Source organism: Anastrepha ludens, chromosome 2, assembly GCF_028408465.1.
Source record: "Anastrepha ludens isolate Willacy chromosome 2, idAnaLude1.1, whole genome shotgun sequence".
Lineage (NCBI taxonomy): Eukaryota > Metazoa > Arthropoda > Insecta > Diptera > Tephritidae > Anastrepha > Anastrepha ludens.
The window spans coordinates 179226926-179253689 of NC_071498.1; the positions used below are offsets into that span (position 1 = coordinate 179226926).

General features: G+C 41.5%; 2 protein-coding genes across 4 annotated transcripts; one reads left to right on the top strand and one right to left on the bottom strand.

Moving 5' to 3' along the window:
• The first annotated feature begins 829 nt into the window (after nucleotides 1-829).
• On the top strand, nucleotides 830-20719 carry LOC128855950 (uncharacterized). 3 transcript variants are annotated; one of them, XM_054091215.1, is made up of 15 exons: nucleotides 830-896; nucleotides 9586-10291; nucleotides 10507-10802; nucleotides 10963-11289; nucleotides 11366-11529; nucleotides 11660-11946; nucleotides 12010-12166; nucleotides 12230-12424; nucleotides 13721-14050; nucleotides 14107-14248; nucleotides 14307-14533; nucleotides 14592-14910; nucleotides 14986-15247; nucleotides 18404-18524; nucleotides 18592-20719. In XM_054091215.1, the coding sequence occupies exons 2-15, from the start codon at nucleotides 9662-9664 to the stop codon at nucleotides 20673-20675; spliced, it is 5541 nt and encodes a 1846-aa protein (XP_053947190.1). In that variant the 5' UTR covers nucleotides 830-896; nucleotides 9586-9661; the 3' UTR covers nucleotides 20676-20719. The 3 variants fall into 3 exon arrangements, with proteins under 3 accessions (XP_053947190.1, XP_053947188.1, XP_053947189.1); XM_054091213.1 differs by having other exon boundaries at nucleotides 836-1148; XM_054091214.1 differs by having other exon boundaries at nucleotides 836-1052.
• A 4259-nt stretch (nucleotides 20720-24978) lies between these two features.
• On the bottom strand, nucleotides 24979-26231 carry LOC128860703 (uncharacterized). The gene is given in 3 exon segments (XM_054098380.1): nucleotides 24979-26040; nucleotides 26042-26079; nucleotides 26145-26231. Coding segments are annotated over 3 exon segments (1062 nt in total). The 5' UTR covers nucleotides 26196-26231; the 3' UTR covers nucleotides 24979-25067.
• Between the last annotated feature and the right edge of the window lie 533 nt (nucleotides 26232-26764).

A 26764-nucleotide genomic window follows, 5' to 3' on the forward strand; every position in this document is an offset into this window, starting at 1 on the left:
TTATGTGGCATTTTATGTTTCACTTTTTTTTCTTTTCAATATTAATTTATCAATTTTCCAATGGTATGAAACGCGCGACAAAAACAAGTTTAAAAAACATGCGAATGATTATGAAAAATTAAGAAATGAAATCAATAAAAACGCGAAAACAGAACCAATTAAACAATGAGTGGGTCATAAACAAGCTAAAACACCAGCGATCCCCAAGGAAGAGGAAGAGCATGAGACACAGGGAGAAAACAAGTCCATTACCACATTTTTGGTGTGTCAAACACCGGCGTAACCGAACTTCAACAGCACTTTCCATCAATCAGAGCGTAGCAAAACAAATACGAGGCATTTTCATTTTCATTTTCCTTTTCATTGATTTAATCTCATGCGTGCAGATGGACGCACACGTATCTATGTATGTATGTATGTTTGTATGAATGCATGAATGTGAGTAAGTGTGTATGCACGTAGTCTATGCAATAGTTTTTAAATGAGGAAACATTATTTATTTTTATCTCCCACCGAGTGTCTATAATTTAGCGAAACGCTTTGAGCGAATTGGAAATGCCAAGAAATGGACAAGAGATGCTTACCAAATTCACCGTACCCCAAACACTTCAGCAGGCGGCACCACATCTCTTGACATACACACACACACACCCATACATGTGTGTTTCTAAAGGTATGTGAAATAGCGCTGCTTGAGGGATCGCCACTGAGCGCAGCACTTCGGCTCCTAACCGTTACTGAGAGCTTTTTCTGTAGCCAAATTATTCTGTTACAGTTTCAGAGTGTGAAAACATTCGTTTCGATCTGCAAAAATCAGAAAAGTTTTGGACGACGAGAAGAACACACGACGTTGTTCTATAGGACGGCATTTATCGGTTGTTGGTGTTTTTGAAACGGTAAAGCGGGTCTATACTTAAACGGTGAATATGTAGCGACGGGTGTTGGAACGGATATTGACTGGCTACAGTGAGCAACGCAAGGCGAGGCGGTGTAATTAAAGAAAAAAAAAGTGAAGAAGAGTGAAAGAAGTCAAGAAAAAGTGAAATTAAAAAGTGAATAAATGAAAATTTGCTTAACAGTAAAAAACGTTTACACAACACTTTTGCAGTGCAATTTGGGGGAAATTCAATGAAAACGATTTTGAAGAGGTTATTTTTAAAAACCCATTACATTTTTAAGGACTTGCAGTGTTCGAAAAAAAACAGATATAGTTCAAAACTGGAAAATTGTATAGTAGAAGTCGGTTATAGTACATACATATATACATACATGCACACACATATCTATTCATGGATTTAAGTATACCTACAAATAGATATGTGTGCGTGCGTGTGTTTGTGCGCTGAAAGTGCACACAATTTTGAAATTATTCAGCTATTTCTGCTGCTTCTTTGTATTTTTTGTATTTTCGTTTTTATTTTTTTGATTTGATTTTAGATTTTTTTTCGGGTTTTTGTTGTATTAAAAGGAGAGAATTTATGGTTTGTTCTAAAAGTGGAAACAAAAAGTGTGCGTTTATGGTAGACATACATACATACATACAAACATGCCTGCTTACATACACACTTAAGCACATACACACATACACACAAACACACGTCTGTACGCTGGTGTATACACGAATGTGGCAAGCAGTTGGAAAACGTTTTCAAAAATTCGCGAATAAACCAGCCGAGCAAAAAAACAAAATGCGTGCGAATAGACTCAAAAAAGATTTATCACATAGTTAAATGAAGAAAAAACCGGAAAATAAAAGTAAAAATAAAAAAAATTAAAAACAGAGGTGAAAATTTGGCTTCAAGCAGTGCTGTAACAGCGCATAAGTTTTTCGTTTTTTCGTATTGGAAAACTAAACATTTTCGCAAATTATTTAACTACACAACTACACCCATCCATGCATGCGCACATACATACACACGAGTATGTGATACGGCTAAGTGGGCTCTAACGATTAGCCTTAACGATTTAACCTCACCGCTCGCCCCCTCCCTTGGCCGCATGCGGAATGGCTGGCGCATGTTTTCAAAATCGCCAATAAGTGAACGTAAAAAGTTCATTGTGCTCGAAATGGGCGTGTGTGCCCCCGTCATGGTCCATTTTAGCAACACACACATACATACATGCATACAGTATGTACTATGTGAGTATGTTGATGCTCATGCACACGCATTAAATTGATTAAACCGTTATACGATACACGTTTTCGAAAACACGAAATGCACGCGCGCCGCCCTTTTCCGGTGAGAATCTACACCGTTTGCGTGCAGATTTTCGTGTTTAGAAACGTTTCGTTCATAATGCATTTCAAAACATTTCAAAATACTCACGATCGGTAGCGTGACAGCTTGATTTGGAAATCGCATTGCCCAACAGGCTAACGCGCAGTGAAAAATTTCTAATTCTTTCTTTCATATTTTTTTCGTCGCTCTCTTCTTCTTGTTGCTGCTGGCTGTGTGATTCAATCGGAAAATTCATAGCCCAAATACTTATGTGTGTGTATGTATGTATGTATGCAGCTACGTTTTCTGCATATTGTTTCGCATATTTTGATCTGGACGGAACGTGTTTATTTTTGTTTTTTCTTTCTGCGCTATAATTTGTTAGCGCATTAAATAACGGCAATTCGCGCCGTCGATGTTTAATATAAACAGGCACACATTACATACATACATACGTACGTACTTGCACAACGCATTTTCCGCAACACTTCTCCAGCTCTGAACGCGCCTTTTCCACTTCACTTCATTTTCCTAAGAATACACGAATGTGCGTATGTGTGTGAATGTGCATAAGATTCCCTGCAGGAAAAGTTTTTTGTAAATTGTGTAGTTGATTGATAGTTTTCTCTGGATTTTTGGGCTTGGGCAAATGAAGCGCGAAACCGACGTATATCTAAGGTTTAAATTGCACGTAGATTATCGCTTGAGAAAAAAGTAAGTATGTATCTCTCTTAGCCTCCTAACGGGCTTACCAAATTTAACTCGCAAAATTCCAATTGCTTAATAGGCTCTGTAGCATGGCAATGGTTGTATGGATTAATCAGAGGCTTTTACACACTGCGACTAGATTTATCTATTCTGCCACAGAGTAATCTAAGGGCCTTTTTTTCTAAGCTTAGGGCAGATTTTGCTGATTAAGGCCATTTGTGTTGTTCCAGTATTCAATGGTTTTTGGATCCATTTTTTGGGTCCCTGTTTTAGGTCGTTTTCGTTAGAGCCGAATAATAGAATTGGACCAATAAATGGCCCTTCCGCCCCTTTTTTGGCATAGAAGTCTGCCTAAAACTAGTTTGGATGAAATGGAGTTGGAGTCTAAGGCCTTGATAGCTACTCTTGCACCAACTTCCTTGCAGAGTTTTAATGATTTGCATGCTTCTCTGATAGTTCTGCCTAGAACACGTTGGCATAGTCAGGAAGTCGAATTGACTGAGATAGGTTGAGCGGCTCAGAATGGAAGCCAGCTCCCACACCACAGTTCATCATAGAACCTTCCCTTTGCCCCATTCGGTGCTCGGTGGAAAACGTACCGTGAAGTCTTTCTGTTTTTGAGCAGCGATGGTCCCTGTAGGAGGATCTTGCTGTGACCGTACGACCTTGTTGTCCAGCTTCCTATCTCTGAGTCTCACCGCGCTGCAAGTAGCGATTGCTTTTATGTGTAAGTCTAACTGTAATAGATGAGTTAGTACATTGAGCGCTTCAATAGGACTGGTGCTAAGCGCTCTTCTAGTTAAGATACACGCTGTTCTTTGTATCTTGTTCAGCTTGGTTTGGTTGTATTTCTTTTCTATTGCAGGCCTCCAGACTAGTGCCGCATATGTTAGTATTGGTATCTGTACTCAGTGTCTCATGATTTGTGTGCTCCAGACTCCACTATTCTTGCTCCTACTCCCTTTTTTGCGATTCATCATGTAGCCATGTTGGGCTCTTCCCTAGATGGAAAAATAGCCTTGTATCTCTTAGTAAAATTAAGTACAAGTTCCGTGTGATCATTCACCTAGGTCACGCATGCTACATGTTCAACCCTGTTTAGGATATAGAGCTGTCCAGTAAGATCTCCAGGTTTAAATGATAGGAGGGTACTTGCATAGCAGCTTTCTCTTGTATTGCTAAGAGTAGCGGTGGTAGATTTAAAAGCTCTTCCCCGCAAGGACTTGGGGAAATTCTCATAGCCCCGGTTATGCTTACGCATGCCAGTCTTTGTAGTTTACACAGTCTGGATCTAGCTGTAACCTGATTCGCTTTTGTCCACCATACCAATGCCCCATATAGTAGGATGGGTCTTACCATTTGGATGTACATCCAGAAGGTCATTTTAGAGCTCAGACCCCAAGATTTACACAATCCCCTGTACCATAATTTTCCCTACACCATTCCCAAGTTGTATTTAAGGCGTCTTGCAACAAGTTTTTTATGGGCCTTTCGTGGTATCCTTAAATATTACAGAAATGTCATGACTCTGAGTTCCCACTTCCAATAGAATTTTTGGAATAAATGAGTCAATGATGCCTCTTACTGCAAAATCCGCCACTAAATATCACTCCCTGCCGATGCATTGGCTTCTCGACAATCATGTGCTGGTTTTGCGATATCAAAATGCAGTAATTTGTTTTCTAACATAGCCGCCATAGTGAAAATCCGCCACGTCAATAAAGATGATTTTTCGACCAAAATAGTCACCGTTGGTTGATTCGATCTTGATGAAGTCTCAACTGGTGCCAAACATTCTGATCATACAATTGGTCGCTCTCGAGACCAATTTTGTACCATCAAGCAAACTTTGTCAAAGGTGATAATTTCTGACAGGTTTGTGATATACGCCAGATTGGAAGTTCTCGGAACTTCTGACGCATCATTAAAGATATGTTTGCTTTCTGTGTGATGGAACATCACACAACTTTTTTATCAATCTGGGCAGTCAATTCCAACTAACGGGCGCAAATTGGGTATTTTTCCCAACGAGAGCAGCTCAAAGTGAATTGTGCCGACTTGAACCTCTATCAGCTGTAGCACTTATTCTCTTAAGTGACCCACTTTTCATAGCTATTTACCATACATTGTAAAGCCCTATTCCCCACAAGAGTGCCTTGCCTAGCCTCCACATCAACATATAAGTACAAAACTGAAACTTTCAGTGAGATTCTAAACAACAGTGAAGAATCATCACCTTATCTAGTATCATACTTACAAGAAACATTGCGCTGCAATGGCTAGAATTTCCTACAAGGTATGTTCCTGCATATGCACAGATACAACGTGAATTTGTATAGCGAACTTTGTATACTGCACGTAAATATTCTGATTTAAAAGTTTCTCTTGAAGTATCGCACCCATTCTGATTCCTTTCGTCTGGTGGTGTTTTGTATATTAAATATTTTCGCATTGTGGCACTAAAATGACGACGGACGTTATAGACATCGTTGTTCCACTTTACAAAGTGTGAAAATAATTTGTGATCCAATGGTCATAAATGCAAGTGTATACTTTTTTGTATATATGTAATATACGTCACTTAATTATGGTGCCAAATAGGTACTCTCGGCGCAGGCTGCAGCTATAAGAGTCCAGAGGAATTAATAAGCAATTATTGCCGAAATTTGGAGCAGGAAATTTTTAAATGAATGAACGGAAAATTCGATTGTGAATAAAAATGCTGGTGATTCCATCGAAATATGTATGTAAATATGACTACACCCCGTTGCATAATTATAAACGCACAATCATCTCACTTATAATTTTTATTGTGTTTTAGAGAAAATATTTTAGCATGCACTGTTTGGACAAGTGTGTTAAAAGAAACAAGCTCCCATAAGAAGCAACAAAAACAACATAATTTCTAAAGGGTTTTCCAATAAGAGGTGTTATTTTGATAAAAGATCAATGGTTTCGTTGTTTGTGTGGCACGCAGCGCCGTGTTGTTGAAAATAAACGTGGTCCAGATTAATATCATCCAATTCCGGCTATAAAAAAAAGTTAATCATCTCTTGATAGCGCAATCCATTCACCGTAGCTGTTGCTCCAGCTTCATTTTCGAAAAAGTAAAGTCCAATCACTTCACCGTACCATAAGCCGCACCAAACAGTTAGCCGTTTTCGAGTAATGTTGGTCACCGACTTTGAAAACACCATTTTGAGAAAAACACGTTTAAAGTTTGCAAAGCACTTTACATAGGACAAAAGCACTCTGAAACACCTTTTCAAGTTTACGTGTAACTTCGAAAATATTCACCGGAATGATATTACACTTTCTGTGTGCGCTCTTAAATATATGTACATACATTAAGAAAATAAAATTTAAAAAATCGATTTTTTGTAATACATAACTGTATAGAACCCCTAAAAAAAATTCGGAAAATTTGGAAAACTTATACATTTTTGAAAAGTTGTTTTAAAAATAAAATAAATAAATAATTGGAGCAAACACTTCCGTTTGCCCGAGTTCTTCTTCTTATTTTGTGGTGAGCATCTTGATGTTGTTCTAAAGGGTGGTTAGGTTTCAAGGGCCGGTGTTGATTTTGAACAAAATACAATTAGGTTTCATTTTAGAGAACTTAATACTCCCCGAACGCTTTAAAACTGGGCTTAACGTAGCCCGAGAAAATAGAGAGAACCACATAATTTAATCACTGTATCCAGTACTAATCTATGGTACAATCCTCATAGACTCGTTTTTTTTTTAGACACCTCGCGAGAATGTTTAGCGAGGTGTCATCAACAGTCGTGTGATTTCAGGTGCGGTGATATTAGGAAACCAGGTTCATGCCACGGAAGAGCAGTCTTGTAAGAGATTCACAGTAACAGACTATGGGCTGTGCTATCCTGCTTTTCGTCACACAATCTCCACTGAACGAAACCGTCTATCACTGAATTTGGCATGTCCTTCAGTACCCTCCAGTGACTTGTAAGGACAGCCTATGGCTATTGTAAAATCGTACATCGTAGGATACTACTGCTCTGATATTACCAGAATGAAGACTGCCATATCTGTCACCTTACTTATCTTTTAATATAAGGAAGACATCTTAATTCAGCCAAAACTTGTATCTATTGTATTTCACGAAATGGAGCTTCAAGGCAGTATAAACTCTTCAACTTTTCTAAGCAATTTATTGCCCAGTTACCTACAAGCTACCTACCTACCATATCTGAGGTATAAACTGTTAATAGGTGTAATGTTCATCAACAGTTCGAGGGATTATTAAAGCAGCTTGGGGGCTACTTCAGGTACTTTTAACGACAGGGCCTGTCTACAATTTTAAATTATATCGATGTATTTGCTGGTTTCCTCCCCTATCGCGGACATACTAGGTTGTTCAGTAAGTTTTGCGGTTCGATAAGAAAAACACAATTTTATGGTTTGAAATAAACTTGTTCCAATTTATGACTTCCATCCCTGAAGTGAGTGTCTGGAAGGGCTGCAAAATACGCTGCCACAGTTGTTATGACCTCATCATTTGATGAAAAACGCTTTCAACGCATGAATTTTTGAGGTCTGGAAACAGATGGAAGTCGCCAGATGCCAGATCTTGTGAATACGGTGGATGTTTCAACAATTCGAACTTTAATTCATTGATTCTTGCCATTGTCAAAATGCCCTTGTGTCCTCATGAAAAAGAATTTTTTCATTTTGCAAGATTGGTCTTTCTCACGAATTTTCACCTTCAGCTGGTCGGAAAGGTTAGAATAATACTCAGAACTCATTGCTTTACCAGTTTGCAACTAATCCACAAACAAAATTCCTTTCGCATCCCAAAAGTCTGATGCTAACACCTTCTTGGCCGATTTCTGGACACGAACTCGTTTCGGAGCCGACGAACCAGGTTTACACCACTCTTTAGCTTCTTGTTTTCATTTAGGATCACCGAAGTATGGTATCACCCAAGTCTCATCTAAAGAGATGAAACGACGCATAAATTTCCCTTTTTCCTTTCGAAAACCCTTTAAATGTTGCTGAGAAAGTTGCATTCTTACGTGGTTTTGTTCTATTGTTAGCGAATGCGGCCCCAATTGTGCACGGCACAGCTTTGTAAAATCCAATACTGTGGTCGAAATATTGCTTACAATGAGTCACTCCAGTATTTTTCTACTTTTTCTGGTATTGTTGCTGGACGTTCTTGACGTGAGTCGTCTTCAAGGCTTCTACGACCACGTTTAAATTCAGCAACCCATCTTCCTACTGAACTAATGGATGCCGAAAAGTCCTGATACACTTTCAAGATTCGTTCATAGATTTTCTTTGCTTTTAAACCTTCCAAAAGTAAAAACTCAATCACTGCATGATACTTGATTTTTTCCTTGTAGAAAATACTGTGGCACGATAATGAATGAATTGACAGATTGAACTGAAACTTCACATACGTTCATACAGAGAGTGTACCAACTTAAAAAAAAAATAGATTAGTATCAACGCCTTCTCTTATCGAACCGCAAAACTTATTGAACAACTTAGTACTTTGAGGGCGATAATATCACTTTTGAGAAACAAACTTTTATTTTGAATTTTTTAAATATATTCCGGGAACTTTTTGATCGAGGTGGTGTTCTGTTCAAAAAGTAGCTTTAACAAATATCATTGAAGAATATCGGCTGAAGTTTTTTCTTTTTCCAAAATTCAAGGGGCGGCCGTTTCGTGTCGATAGAAAACAAAAACAATTGTGACGAGAATTAAAGTCGATTTCAGAAAACGCGTTTGAAGAATACTTCATTATCAAAAAAATCATAAAACAAATTCAATAATAGACTCCTGTCGTTATTATATCATTTGAATTGATTCAAACGATCCAGCCGTGAAAACATGCGATAATTCATAAAAACGTTTCACAGTGGGGTTGACTATCACAAAGAAGAAGAAGACTTTGTTGTAAGAGTCAAAATCGCGCTGATGCATATAACAGAAGAAGCATGGCCCAATATAGGGAATAAAGTAAAATTTAAGAAAAAATAGAAAGATAACTAAACAACTTAGGTCAAGCACACCGGGGCGTATGCGTGATTTTATTAGCAGTTTGCTCACCTTTTGTGGTTGAAGCTACATAAACGAATTGAAAATTTCTATGATTCATAACACAAACAAATCACTCCAGTTATTACGGAGATGAAAGAAATACGCGCAAACGTAAATATATATAAAAATTCGCATTCGCATTTGTACAGTTAGCGCTTCCATAGACTTGCCGCTACTTATTACAATGACTGCGTATGCCAATTAAGTAAACAACACTCGTACACATCTCTCGAAATACGCGCCACGGCATACAAATATATAAACTGGTGCGGCAATGTTTATACTTTTAATGAATATTAGAAAAAATATTGCGAAAATTTACTTGGCATAATTTTGTGCGATTAATATTGAAGGATGCCGAATGAAGTATTGAACAGATGCTTAGCGTATTAGAGAAAATTATGAAACGCATAATGGCGTATAAGATCCGAAAATAAAAAAGTTTGCTTAGCCAATGCTATGACGTAGAATGTCTGATTATATTTCCCAACTCATTGGAAAAAACAAACAACTGCGGCGAAGTGAATTTGATTATTTTCATAAAAATTCAAACATAACATTTTTGTGTTTTTTTTCTGAATTCCAGTGAACATTGCACACATTAACTTACATGTGTATATACATAGATACATACATGCCAGCATATCTAAAAATCCCTAGTTATGGAAAAATTGCCTGAACGTCCACTATCTGCGCGTTCACTGCCGCTCACGCCCGGCAGCGCGCACAACGCACCAACACAATCACAAACAACTTCATCGAAATCCTCATCGCGCCGCACTTCAGGCACATACGCATACGAAACGTTGCCATCACCACCACCAGATCCGCGTCACACCGATAACATTTTTCAATTTCCACCTAAACCAAAAGAAGAGCTGCCAGTTGGCTACCACACACTCTTCAATTATGTCGAAAACGAAGAGGAATTTTATAAAACACTCTACAAAATTATAGCGAGCGATTGCAAGGTGGCGCAAGAAGTAAACAAGCAACAACAACAGCAAACGCAACAACATCAACATCAATATCAACCACAATTGCAACACGAGCGCCATGAAGTGGAGCAGCCGCGTTGCGCCTACTGTCATCACATGCAGCAGGAATGCATGCAATTCATCGATCCGCTGCAGAGTCGCTTGGGCAGCAGTTTGTCTGCGTTGTTGGCAGCACACGGCGCTGTGGAGCAATTATCGCGCCTCTACGCATTGTGGGATAAGTACCTCGACGAGGCGGCGAAGTGGCGACGCCAACGGGAATGCCTGAATTACGTGAATCTACTTAACGAAAAGGTGAGATCGAGTGAAACAAAAATCATAAAAAATGGGAAACCATCAACAAAATTAAACAAAATTGGGTGAAATTAAATAAACACACAAAATAAAGAACATAAATAAATAGACATTCTACTTATGCGCTCGCTTTTCTTACTCTTTCACCCCTTTTCCCATTTGTCATGTATGTATGTGTATGTGACTTTCCCATACATATGTGTGTATGTGTGCAGATGGAAAGCACAAAAGAGGCGCGCAGTGAGCGACTACAACAAGTGCGCCAACAACAACATCAACAACAACATCATCATCAGCCCCAGCACGAGCACGAGCAAGATCTCTATTCAGACACTGAGGCGGACGTGGAAGAATCGATTGCGCTCATCGAGTCAATATTGGGCGAGTCGGCAACGACGCCCGCCGCCGCAGCCGCAGCACCAGCCACTACGTCGCTTAGTTTCAGCAGTTTTGGCGGTTTCGGCGGCGGTGGCAGCAATCCCGCATCAATTAAACGTGGCGCTCTCAAACAGTGAGTATCAGTGAGTAGCAAACACCTGTTGTGAGCTGATCGAGCGACACCGCATCAACGTGAGTGTCACTGAGAAGAGCGCGCTCACGCTTGTCACCGGCTGTCGACAGGTGTTCGTAAGAAAACAAACTGTTGCTCATTTGTTCGGTTTCCATTGTAGGCAACGCGAGCGCAGCAAATCGATGATGATGGACGATGTGGCAGCTACATCTGCATCGACGTTATACGCGCGAGCAGATAATGAGCGCGAATCGAAAAGTTCCAGTGCATTACCGCATATGCTGCGGCGTCAAAGTACGTACAGTGAGGGCAAATCGAAGGTATCCAAGTGGACGAAGGTCAAGGCTGCATTCAAGTGGGAGCGCGCCAATGTGCCAGCGTTGGCTGAAGGCGTTGGCACAAGTAGCGTTGTTGTATACAATGCTGTGCCCAAGGAGCAGGCGTCCAATAGTGTGGGTCTGACGCCCGTGAATAATGAAGTCGCAAGGTGAGTGTAGTTGCAAGGCGAAGGCACTTTATTTGTTTTAGCATTGCAAGCAAATTAACTGTATTTTTTTTCTTAGATATTTGCGTGTGCCGTCAATGCCTTGCGGAGGCGCAGGCAGTTCGGCTGATAGCATTTTGAGCTCATCATCGGGGCATCTGCTAAGCGAAGCTGGCACGCCGGGCACTATCAGCTCGGCGAGTTCAATGGACGATATTGATAGCAACTGTCGCAGCACACTGAGTAATTTGTTTACCATAAATACAATCAAATATTGATTTATTTCACTTATTTTTATTTTTATTATGCACAAAGCAGTGAAAGAATTAAATTTAATAATAATAATATTTTAAATTCATTCATGCTCCTACAGGAAGAGACTCCACAAAAAGTGATAGCCGCGTCGTTGATGACATTGACTCGTCATTTTTGGAACGCTCAAAAACCGATGATGCCGAAGCACTGTACCGTTCATCGAAGAGCGACAGCAGCATGAGAGCTCTTGCAGCCAAAAAATCCTCCTCAATTAAATCTTTGCGTAAAAGTAAGAATCATAGCGATTTTGAGGTACTGCCAGAGGAGGTTGTGGCTGATTTGAAAACCACAGCTACACGACGCACGAAGCCACCACCAAGCCCACTAAATCTTAACCTCAAACAGGTACTTGGTTTGTCTTACCACCGAAGAGCTTGCTATCATGCTGATTTTTGATTTCAATTTCAGGACCTTACCGACTCCGATTTCTCTTACTCACCCTACTCTCTCAAAAGTCCCAAAGATGGCACGCAGTCGTTAAATCGCTCGAAGAAAATAGGCTCACCGGGTAATTCGTCGGTACCGAGTAGTCCTTCTCGTCACTCGGATTACTTTTGTGAGTTCGGTGAGTAAGGAAAAATATTCACCACATTTCACACAAATAGATGTATTCTCTATTCTCTTGCAGAAAGTGAAGATTTATCAAGTGGTGATTTTTCGGAACCCACCACACCTAATCACCTGACATCAACCAAGTCATTTCTGAACGAGAAAAATGAAATCAATCAACGCTATCAGATGCTGCGCGCCAAATTTGATATGGAATTCGAGGCGAAACGGCGCGAATGGGAAAAAATGAAAGCAAACACAAATGCCTGTAGAGGTGAGCTGTAGTTGTATTCATAAAGAAATAAATAATTGGCGGGAGCTCCTCCTCATATTTGTGATGTACGTTCTGATGTTGTACCACAAATGGAGTGACCTATAATTTTAAGTTGTCTCCGAAGGGCAAAGGGTTTTTATGAGGTGCTTTTTCATGGCAGAAATATACTCGGAGGTTTGCCATTGCTTTGCGAGGGGCGACCGCTATTAGAAAAACACTTTTTCTATTATTTGATGTTCATGCACGGAGATTCGAACCTACGTACTCCCGAATTGTAGTCACGCACACAACCATTCGGCTACGGAGACCGTTATACTCATAAACTGATGTTGGAGGAGGTCTTGTTACCTAAAAATTTTACCTGACCTCATCTTCATTCTTCCTCAGCCTATTTATATTCGCTGTAAGGATTTATGTAACAGATTTATGTGTAGCTGCTACTCATGTTATATATCTCAAAGTCTTTCGATCACATGACAAAATTCACTGACTACACGGTCCAGCAAGTTAGCATTTTCAAGCTGCTCGTTCAGTGTTCGATCACTTATTTAAACTTGTACCGAATGCGTTGTGGTGTGCCCATGCACTTAATCAGCTGACGACCCTGGTTTGTTTTCTTTTGACCCATGCCAACATAAGTTAGGTTAGGTTGATTTAAGAAAGGTTTATTAGATGCCACATAAGTCTTATTTGATGACAAAAAAATAATTTTCTCAGTCTTATCTCAATAACTCCTTAATTCATTGCGATTTCTTGGTAAATTCAATCAGCCTTTTCAAACAGGCTGCGCCTAAGCTGTTCAGATACTCGGTGAAAGGGTTCTCCAGAAATTTTAAACGCACTATTCGCAGTGAGGGGCATGCGCACAAAGACTGCTGAATGAACTCCACCTCTTCCTCGGCTTCAGAGCTCTTACGGAAATCGTGATGCGATGATCCGAGCCTGGCGGTCATATGGCCAATAGCTAAACCTGTAGACTCTTAAAGTCAGCAGAATTCCATTCGCTGATCGTGGATTTCATCGATTTTATATCTGCCAATTAGGCTGGTACGATCGCCCCAAATAGAGAAAAGCAGTAGTGGATAGTTCCAATTAACGGCAAACGGCAAAGGATCTCCGTAGTGCTTTTCAAGACTTAGCTTGAGTTACGTCATGGGGTTTTCGATCAAAAAACAGTCAGATATTAGACTGCATTCGTTCAAAAGACGCTTCTTGTAACTTACATTTAATGAATACTTTTCCAACTTTGGGTAGCTAACACTGCACACTAACCTTTTGTTCTTTGGGAAAAAACAGCAATAGCCTTAATCACACCACCCAAACCCGAAGAGCATCCGCAACATCCGGTCTTCAATAAGAATCTCTCAGCTAAACTTTTGGAGGAAAATCTCACACCGGACTTCAAAAAGAAACTACGCAAATGGCGCGTAAAGAAACAAATATCAATTGGCGGTGCGCATCTATCACAAATCTCACCTACATCACCGGGTCGTGAGAGTTCTGCAGATTCAAAACCGAAAATTGATTGGAATCTATGGAAAACTGGTCAATTGAAATTGGAGGGTCAAGGATTGACGCCATTGCCCGACCAGAAAGACTTACCAGAAGATTTTCAAAAGAAGTTGGGTATGAAGGGAATGTTAAGACATAAAAGAAACCACTTAAAACACATTACTTTACAGAGCAATGGAATAAACTGAAACAGAGCGGCGGCACCAGCAATATTCCAAGCGGTCAGGATTCCATAAAGCGCTCCAGCAAATTCACTGACAGCATCAGGAAAAATATTGATAACAAGCCACACGATAAGGACAAACTAGAAAAGTAAGTGCGTTTAGTGTATTCTTCTTCTCATTTGCATAATCTATTTCCACCCACATAGGCTAGCCAAACTCAAAGCGATCGTAACTGATCATCCCGCCAAGGAGATCGAAGTGAAGACCTCTGAAGGCGTTATGAAGTTTGAAGGCATATCGCGTAAATTCACACGCAAACTGTATGAATGGGAGAAAGCACGCGGCATAGGACCCGAATCGTCAACATTTGCGCTATTGCATCCCGGCTATCGACCCATTGTGGTGGATCGCATCACAAAGGAAAATAACACAAGTAAGAAAAATTATGTAATTGCCTTAACATTTTTTAATATCTGTGATTTTCTATGCAGCTGACACCTCACCCACGCTCAGTCGTTCATTTTCATTGGATAGCATTGCACAAAATAACGTCACACTACCCGCCATCTCACAACAAGCTTCCAGCTTGTCGCTGAACGATGTGAATGAACTCAAAGAGATAGATAACCATGGCAGTTCCGATGTGATTGATGAGCATGATTACAAGAAATATGAAGAACCCGAAGCGGTTATGGTGGAAGTAGAGGATCACATTGAGGAGACTGCATCACCGTTGATTACCGCGCACACACTGGTGGAGCAGCAGACGCCAATCTACAAGTATGAAGAAGGCGCTTGCAGTGATTATTGGTGATTGAAGAATTGCGCGAGAAAATGTCTACACTCAAATACTAATATTATTTTTCATCGTCTCTTTCCTTACAGCAATACACGAAGAGTACAAAGTTTTGAGTCGCACACCAATTTGGCACCTCTGCTCTCTGTGCTGCAACGTACCGAAGACATTTTCACGAAACTTAAACGTTCCTCCACGGATTTGTGTCAAAATGCGGAGTTGCACCAATGTGAGACGATGCTCACATACATACGCAATATATATCCCTACTATTCGGACAATCTGATGAAGCCGAACGTTTTGAACGCCATATCGGATGTACAAAGCGAATTGAGCAGAATGAGCGATCTGGTGAGTTCAAAAGTAGTTTAAAGCAGTCTTCAGTCTTTATAAAGAATGTTTGATAAACTTAGAGCATTGGATGTTTCAAAAGTGCTGGTGAGGTATATAGGGGAAAGCTAGACACTAACACAAAGCTGGAAGACTGTAATATTCCTCTGTAACTGTTGTGGATTGCAATAAGATGTCGATTAACTGAGGAAAGATATAGGTGTAGTCTGTGCGGGGATAAGAAGACTACTAAAGTCAGATTGTTCTTGTTGTAGCAGCATAAGCAGTCGCCATTCATATACGGGCAATGCTGCTGAAGTGGCAGTCCTTGGCCGAATATAAATTCGGGTCGTTTCGGTTACTTAGAACCGACAGTTGTGGGAACGACTTTTTTTCTCCTTGTTCACTCCTCTCGAGAGCACAGGGCCTCGACAAGATTCTTCCATCGTACACGGTTCTGTGCTGTTGCTTTTGCACCGTTCCGTGAGATGTCGGCATCTGCTGGTTCGCGCAGCATCGACCTTCTCCAACTGTTTTTTGGTTGACCGCGACCTCTGCTCCCTTGCGGGTTCCAGTCCAATGCCATCCTCGTGATGCTATCTGGTGGTTTTGTCAGTGTGTGACCTATCCACCGCCACTTTCTGCGTTTGATTTGCCTAAGAATGGGTTCCTCGTTCGTTAATCTCCACAGTGCGTCGTTACTGATGGTGTTTGGCCAGAATATTTTGCAGATGATGCGAAGGCATTTGTTAACGAAGGATTGTAGCCTCTGTGTGATGGCGTTAGAGAGCAGCCATGTTTCGCTTCTGTACAACAAGACAGACTTCACGCATGAACCGAGTATTCGTAGTTTAGCGTGGCTGGAGATTTGCGAACTCCCCCATACTGTATGCATTCGCCCGAATGCTGCCCTTGCTTGGTTAAGACTGCATATGCCGTGATGATGCAGCCGAGGTAGTAGAAGCGACGAATTCCACCGGGCATCCCTCAACCAATATCTGCCTTATTGTGGTTAACTCTCATGGCCTTGGTCTTGGCGATGTTAATCTTCAGTCCGACAGTACGTGCCAGCGCGGCTAGTTTGTCTGCCTTCGCTTGCATGTCAGAGAGTTTGTGAGAGAGGAGGCAGATGTCATCGGCGAAGTCCAGCTCTTCAAGGTGTCTAGTAAAACTCCATACGAAGCTTTTTTTGTATCGCTGATAACGGCTTTGTGAAGCACTGTCAGTTCTGAGTTCTCGTAGAGGGCTTTGATTAGGCGGATTATCTTGGCGGGAACTCCCTTTCTACTCAGTGGGAACGACTAAAAGCAGATTAATTTTATCCGCTTAACTTTGATAAGGCAAAGGTAGTTAGGATTAAGGAGCGTGAGACCTTCCGATCTTAGAAGAGTTTCAGTTTCCGATAAAGAGGGATGAAAGCCCGAAAAAAATGGGCTGTGGGTAGGTGTTTTTCTGAAGATTTCATTGGTGCTCAATCACTATGGTTAAGAAAGTAAGCTAACTTTCTGTCTACAATCTCGGTTCCGATGCAGACAACATTGCTGGGCCGGATATTTTGATTTTTTGTTTTGCAGAGTTAGTTGACAATCAATCTCTGCGGGGAGAAGCTATATTTGAATGTAACGAATTTATGTACAAGCAGAGAAGGTAAATAATCCCATTCGGCTGGCTTGGTTGTAGCTCGCCTGAATCTTTCCTTTTCTGGTTTGCATATTAAATTGGTCACCTCGGAGTGGCGGTTTGACACTGTTAACCTTTTTTGGTGGATTGCCGTGAAGAAGCGATGTTATACGAATAATCCATTAACCCTTCAGCTCCTTAAGGCGAATATCGAGCAAGCTATTCGTGAGATATCGCCAAACTCTTACCAAGGAATTGGAACTGGGTTAACAAATGTGATACTGCGAAACCAGCTAATGGGAATGTTTTTTTTTTCGAAAAAACTTATTGTTATTGGTTTGTTATAATACTGAAAAAATAGATTTTGGTTTAAAAAAAAAAGTTTCGCAAAAAATCTTCTCTTTTCTGGGTTCCATAGAAAAGGTGAAAAAACACGATTATCGATCCTATGTGGCCAGGCGGGCTATCCTGCTGTAAGGAAAGATCGTTTAAATAAACTTCTTCAATTCCATATTTTTGGCAGATGAAACTTTTCCAGCAGAATTTGTGAAAGCTATGAACCAATGATACTCATCATCATCATCAAGTAGCGATTACAGCTCAGGGTGAGCTTTACCTGCCAGCTCCTAACTCGTAGCTTTTGAGGTCAGCTATTACTTGGTCAAGCCAGGTTAACCTCGGACGTCCTCGGGTCCGGGTGGTGAGAGAGATTGTTGTTAAAAACGATTTTTGAGCACGGCTGTCCCCCATGCACACAGTCCGTCCTAACTATCGATACTACCATTCCACTACTATCATGCCATGGTTTCCTGAAGCTCAGATTCAGTAAGCACCGAAATTCAAATACGACTTGTCAGATTATATTTCAAAAAAGGTGATTTTTAATACGATTATTCCATCAATTGCATAATTTAACCGAAAAATCTGAGATCTCTGTATACCATTTTCAGATATTTGAGTGAAATTAGAAGTTTTTGATCGAATCTCAGGATAGAATTGTACACTTTCGGCAACTTCCCTCTCATCTCTACACCTACGGCAATAATCGTTTGATGGGAAGCCTATCCTCATTAGACAGTGTCCGGTTATTATTCCAAAGATATATGATCAAGATAACCCATGTTTGAATCTCTTTTCCAATGATAGAGGGCCTAAGCTAGTATTCGTACGATGAATGTGAGATAGGCGCAGTTTGAGCAGGCTGTACGGAGATGCCTATAGTCCAGTGATGCCTTCAAATACTAGATTTTGAAGACTCTCTAACGCCTAAAAAAGTTAAATGAGACTGCTTTAAAGTGAAAGAATATTTGAACTAAATAGGCCCCTTTCACACACCATAGAATTTCGTCACGGCAAAGCTACGCTCATTTTCCCAGTTTCAATCTCATATTCAATTGCTCGGTACTAAGGTCTTCTGTATTTCTGTCACACTAAAAAATTGAGGCTAGAGATTTTATTCAATTGCATTTATTGCATTTCCATACTTTGCCTTAATCTTAAATTTATTATTGTATTTTTATAAATTCTTTCCTAATTTCAATATTTCCCCGCGCTCAGTGCGAAAAATGCCCGCTCGATGAAGCTTGCTGTCAGGAAACCATCGAGGAGCGTAGTAATGAATACAATGAAGAGTTGAGCGGCCTACACGAATCTCTGACATTACTAAGGCGAAGTATACGTAAGCATACTAAAGTTGTTGGGAATCCCTTGTTAGATAAAATCTAATTTCATATGCTTCCTTTCAGATGGTGGATCAACTCCATATCCCCGCGACATGGTACCGGACATCAATATCACCACAGCTGATGTACAAAATAGTGCTGCCGATACATCGAAAGATCAGACTTTAACCACACTCGAGGCAACGGATGAATGGAGCGCTTCGCACCCAGAATACGATGAAGGCGAGACGCCGAAAATATCACAACGCACCCAATATGCGAACAATAATGGCGCGAATGGTGCTGCTGCTGGCAAAAAGAAACTACGCCTACGTAAAACTGGCTCACGACAGAACAGCAAAACCGAAAGCGATAGCAGCGATGTAGACAACCACAGCGTTTTAGAAACCCCGCGACGCATAAAGCGTAAGAATTTTCGCCTAAAACAGCGATCTTTCGATGACGACTTTCGCAGAGGCGAAGAAGTACCTGGAGATGATGTTGTCTACGTGTTGAAAGTGAAACCAGGGCATCCGATTGAACAATGCGAGAGTGTGGTTAACATGGAGCATTCTTTCTCCGAAACCAACAATTACCGACCGAGAAGTGGCAGCGATAAATGTCTCGTTACAGCAACAGTTCAGCCGAGACGGCCACTACTCGATGATCTTGAATTAAAGGAAAATTTAAATTTTAACCAAAATGAAAATGTATTTGTAAAAACTAAACGAAAAGTATTCACTGCAATCGCTGAGCCGAGTGCCAGCGGTGGCATAGCAGTTATTGAACGCGAACTGGCGCAATCACCAACTGAGGTGGCAGCTCCCGTTGAAACGGCAATTGCAGGTGCAGCAAACACAGTGCAGGAAGTTGTTGAGCAAGATGACTCCGAAACTCCAACGGAAGTTGGCAGTCTAACGCCGAAACGCTCCAATTCAACATGCAAGTCTCTAAGTCAGGGCGATATGCGAATTAATGAGTACGAATACGAGGACGAACGCAAGTGCCAAAGTGCCGAAAAGCTCGCCACTCCATCCTCGAAACAGGTGACGGCTACACGTCCGCCACTTGCATCCGACAGCTTTCGCGTTATCAACAAAAGCTGTACCAGTCTCATGCGCGACTCAGCAAGTCCAATGAAAGTCAGCATAACTGTGCCAAATCCAGTTGGCAATAGCCCGTCAGAGGTTCGCAAAGAACATCGTTTCAGAAAGAATACCGAAAAGTCACATTATTATATACCCTTCTCGAAATCACAGAGTGCCACAATTAAGAAAATAGAAACCAAAATTGCGAAAACACATTCAGGTGCCTCTATCGGTGACAGCTCACCACAAACACCCGACAGATTCGACAATACTCTACCACGCATTTCTCGCAAACTCGAACGAAAATCCCTAACTCCCACCAGCATGCAGCCACTGCATTTCGATTTCCCCACACCGAACAACTCCGAGCCAACGACGCCACTGCATGCCGCAGCACAAGAGGCACCACATACACCACTTTCAGAACGCGCATTACGTTTGCAAAGAGCCAAAGAGGAGTTTCTGCAAGGCAATAATGCATTGACGCAGTTGCCGGTGAAACGACGCGATGACGCGGCACGTGAGGAAAAGTGGGAGCAACATCGTCGTAGCGATTACAGCATGAGCTCGGCAGCGGGTGAAGAAACCGATTTGCCAAAAAGTTTCAGCGTCGGTACGATAACAGCAGATTCCTACACCGAAACGCCCACACACTCGGACACCGGCACCGATTTAGATAGCAGCCTCTACGATTCGCTGCCACGTTCAGTCAGCCGTTCGGGTAAAATATCCAGCAAACTGGGTTTTGCAACACTCGCGTCAAAGTTTCGACGTGGCAAGGGTAGTAAAAAGGGAAAAGACGCACCAAAGGACACGGAAACACCAAAGAATAGTAACAGAGCACTGTCGGCTTTGTGTCGCCAGACCTTGATGGCCGATGTTATAGCCGTTCCACAATTGGCCACCGAAAATCCACATGAAAGTGTTCAGAAGTCACAGTCTTCACCGCAAGCAGGCCGAGGTTTTGCAGGCGGTCAAAGTTCTGCGAGCTACGGCGGACTGGATCGCCGCACACTGGAGCCTCTAAATAAGTCACAAAGCGAACAATATGTACGCCGTCATAAAGAAAGCATTGTCTAGTCAACGTGCAACAAATGTGCCATAAAAATGCCCAAGAATTTTTTTTAACCAACAAATTACTATATTTTAAAATGAAGTTATTTATTACTTTACGAATTTACTTTATTCTTGTGTGTAAGCAACGATTGTATTGAGATTATTTAGAGATTTTTATGGGCGTTATTTTAATCTGAGTACACGACGAGTGTACGACGACTAAACGCAAATGTGTAGAAAAGCTGTAATATAGATTTTTATATGAATGTACATATGTGTGTATGTGTTAAACAAAAACTGCGTATTTTTTCTCAATATTCTGGAACTATCAATTTTTTTAGATTTTTTTATCAACTCAATCGGTCAAGCATAACGTCCATGTGGTCGCTGAAGTCGCGAACTTGTGCGAGTATTCAGGGTTTGATTGAAAAGTAATGAGCCTTATTTTTTTTACAACTAATATTCTTCAAAATAGGACCCTTGAGCGTCAATACACCGCTGGTAGCGATCCTTCCACTGCAGGAAACATTTTTTAAACTCATCCGCCGGAATCGCGTTCAATTCGACTGTCACAGTTTTTTGGATCGCCTCGATGGAGTCGAAACGCCTCCCCTTCGGGTTTCTTTTCAGGCGCGGGAACAAGAAGAAGTCCGGAGGGGGCAGGTCTGGGATATAGGGAGGGTGTGGAAGCACCGGAACCCCATCTTGGCCAATGCAGAGGTGCAGAGGAAGGCGGTGTGCGCCGGCGCATTGTCGTGATGAAGAGTCCAATTGTTGACGAGGTCGGGACGAACCCGGGCGACGCGGTTTTCAGCCGAAGGAGCACTTCTTTGTAAAATGCCGCGTTTACGGTGTTTCCTGGAGGTACAAACTCCTTGTGGACGATGCCTCGAGAGTCGAAAAAGATGATCAGCATGGTTTTGACCTTGGATTTCGACATGCGCGCCTTCTTGGGTCGTGTAGACTGGCTCGTGTGCCACTCCGCACGCTCTCTCTTGCCCTCAGAATCGTACTCAAAGCACCAGGTTTCATCTCCTGTGATACAATTGTCTAAAGTATTATCCTGTTCGTCACTTTCCAATACTTCACGACGCTTTTCCACACGCAATTGCTTTTGTTCATCAGTCAAAACCATTTTCGCCACAGCTTTCACGCGCGGAGCGATGTTGACTGCACTGCTATTGCCAGCGAACTGGGACCGGTTTTTAGTGGGAGGGGATGATCCAACGATCATTTCCCTCCCCTTCAGCCGATTCGGTTGACCGCTGGGCAGACGCTCCGCGCGGGAAGGCTCATTACTTTTCAATCAAACCCTGTAGTAAAAGGCAGTGCCTTTATATTCTAGGGCGTGCGCTGTTTGAGGGATCAGGTTACGCGAAGAAATTAATATATTTTATATATATATAAAACGAAATTCGGTAAATGCAAAATATTTGCGCGCTCCTTAGTCGATTTTAATAATTCATAGTTCGTTAAAAATATAATTGAAAGCAATTTTTTTCATAGAATCTTTCTTATACACTGGTAAACAAAATAGTAATTTAAAACGCTATTCAAAATGGGAAGATGTACGAAAATTTTAAATTTTTCTTACGTTTTACCTTCTCTCATCCCGGGGTTAGAGCTTCAGAATTTACTTAGATTCGCAGAAAATGCAGACTTAATGCAAAAGAAACGTTAAAGTCTAGCTCCATCTAACATCTCTAAGGACCAATAGGTCTATGTGATGGCTTTTAGCCAGCCAGGGCAACCTAATCTAACCTATGTTTTACCTTCGTACTCCGGCCTGATAAAATTTTCGCGGACTAAATAAATGTAAAGCTACGGATAAGTATGTATTTGCTCTAACTATTATTTACTGTTTGTTTAATTTTTTTTTTTCGCTGCTAGGGTTCTTCTGCCATTAAAAAAAATTGGATCATGTATGTGCTTTGTTTTGAAGAAAACGAGTGACACCTCAGCGAAAAAAAAAAAGGAAAATTTAACTTGCAACTTGCACTAAAATTCAATGGGCTATAAAACTGCAAGCAAGCAAGTGCAAGACGAACTAGCTGGTTTTCGCCCTCACCAAGCCAACACACTTCGGATTATATGTAGTAGAACAATCAGCGCTCTCCGCTCTACATGCTGTTCGTAAACTTTAAGAAGGCGTTCGACACCATCCAACGAGACGATATATGGCTGGCACTGAGAAGGTAGGGATGTCTCGCCAAGATAATCCTCCTCATCAAAGCCCTCTACGAGAACTCCGAACTAGCAGTGCTTCACAAAGGCGTTATCAGCGATCCATTCACTACCAACGCAGGCGTAAGGCAAGGCCATCGTCCTTGATGACGTCAAGAGCCAGCTGACTCTGCACAAAAGAGGCATCGCATGGAGTTTCACCAGACATCTTAAGGACCTGGACTTCGCCGATGACATCTGCCTCCTCTCTCACAAACTCTCTGACATGCACGCGAAGGCGGATAAACTAGACGCGCTGACATGTACTGTCGGACTGAAGATCAACTTCGTCAAGACCAAGGCCATGAGAGTTAACCACAATAACGCAAGGCAGATATTGGTTGACTGATGCCCAGTGGACTGTGAACGCGAGACAACAAATCGCAGTTCGGTTTTCATTAATTCCACTCATTTTTAAAATACTACTAAAAAGTTTTTTTTTGTTGAGACAGACTAGGAAGTACAGCACTCAGACACAATTAAGTCGGATTCCCTTTTTAATTTTCTTTAGATTTACTCGACCTCCAAAGAAATCTGAGTAGATCTTGTGGTGCCAAGGGGCCAAGCTGGTCGCTTCTTAACACATCAGTTCCAAAGACCTCAATCTTGATTCGAGCGATGGCCGGGCAGACTCACATGCTGGGCAGAGTGCACCGTCTGAGAAGCCTACCTTTTCCTTGTACTTTGCCCATAGAAAGTGGCTCGTCAGAAGTCCAACCAGCCTCCTACAGTCCCCTCTGCTTAGTTACAGGAGGAACTGCGACAGTCGGTCGGACATGACAGGTAACTCAGTTTAGTTCATCTGCATTCTCTCTCAGCCTGCCAAGCTCGCTTCCGGGTTAGAGTAACCCGTTTGCTAACCGTGGCGTTGATGGCTGCAGAAGGAAGTGGCATAACGGGCTCTGAGGCCAACTTCAGGCTTAAGAATCAGAGATCTCGTTGCCCGCGATACCCATGTGTCCCGGGACCCATGATAGCATCAGGCTATTATGTCTACCAACATAGTTTAGTCTGGATTTACAGGACTAGACTACCCTTGAAGTGGTTGGCTGGCTGTCTAAGGCCATGAACGCAGCTTGGATGTCACTGCAGATACATATAAATCTGCCTCTTCATCTGTTTTCCGCAACAAAGTTCATCGCTTCTTGAACAGCAAACACCTCCGCTAGAAACACAGATGCATGCATTCCAAGAGCAAAATGCAGTTGTGTGCCGCTGTATTCCACGTATACCCCAGAACCGGAGCCGTGTTCGGTCCTGGAGCCGTCCGTTAAAATGCGAGTTTGAGCAAGAACTGAGCTTCTGGCAGCACTACACTGTATCTCTTTTCAACTCTTGATGGCATGGAGTCAAGGGGCATGGCGAAGATCGTTGGATCGAAGTCCAAACTTACTCTATTTTCCAATGCCAATTCCCATTGTGTTTCAGCCTGCAGATGGCCTTCAAGGCCTCTCCTTGGAGACCTCAAGTGGTGGTAGACCAATTAGAGCATCTAATGTCGGGCCTGAAGTACCCGCATACATACTAAAAAATAACTTTGGAAAGAGACGTATAAAATAAAATGTACTATCGACTTAAAATTTCAACTGGAACTAAACGAAGGTCCCTGACTTAATTGTCACATATTGTAGCTTGCGAGCGGATATTAATAATAATTTTGTGTCTGTCGTATGCCGAATAGTCGACACTTCGACCTAAAAGATCTTTTGTGTCTAATAAATAACTTTAATAAATTATTTTATAACCCAGTTGAGAACTGCACGCATGTTAAAATTAAATGTCCAGTTTATTTTCTAAATACTAGTAGTTGTAGAGATTTTATGTGCTTGATCGAGCAGATGCCTTTAAATGTGATAATTTAACAGTCGAGATAGTCCCAATAGTCTAGCGGTCGACATTTGCACCAGGGGAGGTTAGATGGCTGTCAAGGGGCTCGTCCGCTACGGTAACATTGAAAAGATAAATGGAAAAATTCATGCTGATTATGCAGCTGAGAGCTAAAGTGACGGACTAGTCTCACGAAGGCAGCACAGCTGAGAAGCAGTTACGCAAGGTAGTCCTTAAAAAGTATTTTTTCTCATGACAAGCAAATATATTTCGACACAATGCTCTCTTCTTTAACCACATCACTTTGTTTTAATTCTCAATATTTTCCTTGTAACAACAATCTTTGCCGCATATCATCCTTTGAACTTAGCTGAAATCGCGTTCACTTTCCGGTTTCAAGAAATCATAATCGTTGGTGGTCTCATCGACGTACATTATGCAAGTGGACCAATTTCCCACAGTATCCACCACTTGTGGCACGCCCGCAACAAAGCTCGTGCCGCATTGCACCGACACCAGTGTGGCATCCGGCAACTCATTTTTCACCTTCTCAAGGGCGCTTACGCCCACTACATAGGTTTCTTTAATGTTATTTACAACTTTCGACAGATTAAGCAACACCACTGTCAATTTCCCCAGCAATGTTTTCTTGCCGGCGATTTTCTTATAAATACTCGACAAGCTAAGGACATTCTTCCTAATGGTGCTCACCGTCTGCACCGTCTCATTCTCAACACGCGACACCAAATGCTTGGAATAGGTATAGCAATCAGCGCCTTCGTACATCAGATGCAGTGACACATTGAGCTCTGGAATGTGTGAATAGGTGCAGTAGGCGGCACGCGCACCACGCACTGCTATCTTGAAGAGCGACGATAATGCCTTTACTACATACTTAACAAGTTTCTGTTTATAACTTTTCATCAACTGTGCCTCCAACTGCAGCGACCGTTGTACGATTTCGTCTATTTGTGTTTGTGCTTCGCTGAGCGCATCCTCCAACAAGCCTTCGATATCGGCGCGTTCGGCCAGCTCTTCGGCGGTTAGATCAACACCAGGCACACCCAACAGCTCAGCGACTGACGGCAGAGTGGTATTATATTTATCGATGTTTTTGTTGCTATTTACATCTGCATGTTGTTGCAGCAAGTCGTCGAAATATTCTTCGAACTCTTTTTGTATTATTGCATAAAGCGCCGAGAATTGAGTATCGATTGTTTGATCTCCGTCAGCGTCTGGGCTGCCCTGTGGCGTTTGACTCGCAATGTAATCGTATTGTTGTTGCAAGTATTCGAAAAGCGGTCGCACTTCATTTATCTCCTCTGGTGTCAGTTGCGCTATCGAGCATGCCGCTGATCGCTTTGTAGGCGGTGATTTGCTGTAAAGAATTCGCGACTAATTAGCGTACGTCCTTGGACGAAAAATTTGTTTATAAGTCCTTACCGTTACACAAAGTAGTACAATACAGATGCGTGTTTGCAATTTGTGGGTCATTGTGTGTAGTATTCCAAGCTGTTCTGAAACAATCCACTCAGGGCAGTCTAATTTTAATGAGTGATATGCGTCACCGTTGAATTTTCAAACCAATGCTGACTATTATCGAAATAAGTTTATAAGTTTTATGATCAGCTTATCGGTGGTAGAAAGTTGATTAGTAAATATTTACCTTAATCTTAAAACTGAGGTGTACACACTCAAGGTGTGCGGAAATTCCTTTGCAGAGCGATGGCATTGTATGAGTATATCAAAGCCCCCAAGGGGTTCGATCTTGGTGATTAAATTAGGTTTCCATATTTTTGGTCAAATCTCTTTCAAACAATTAGAAATAAAGCTTAAGGCATCAATCTGAACTACATACAATGTTCGGCCATATGAAATAAAGTTTAAGGAAGAATTTTTTCTTAAAAAAATGTAATCCATGATTACCTTTCATAGTGGCCCTTTATTTGACAAATACCTAAAATGTCGATTTAAAAAAGGAGTTAAGGGGTTAAAGTGTTCTACAAATATATTGTTCGGAAAATTTCATTATGGGTCTTCTCTCACAAAATCTTCATGCGATT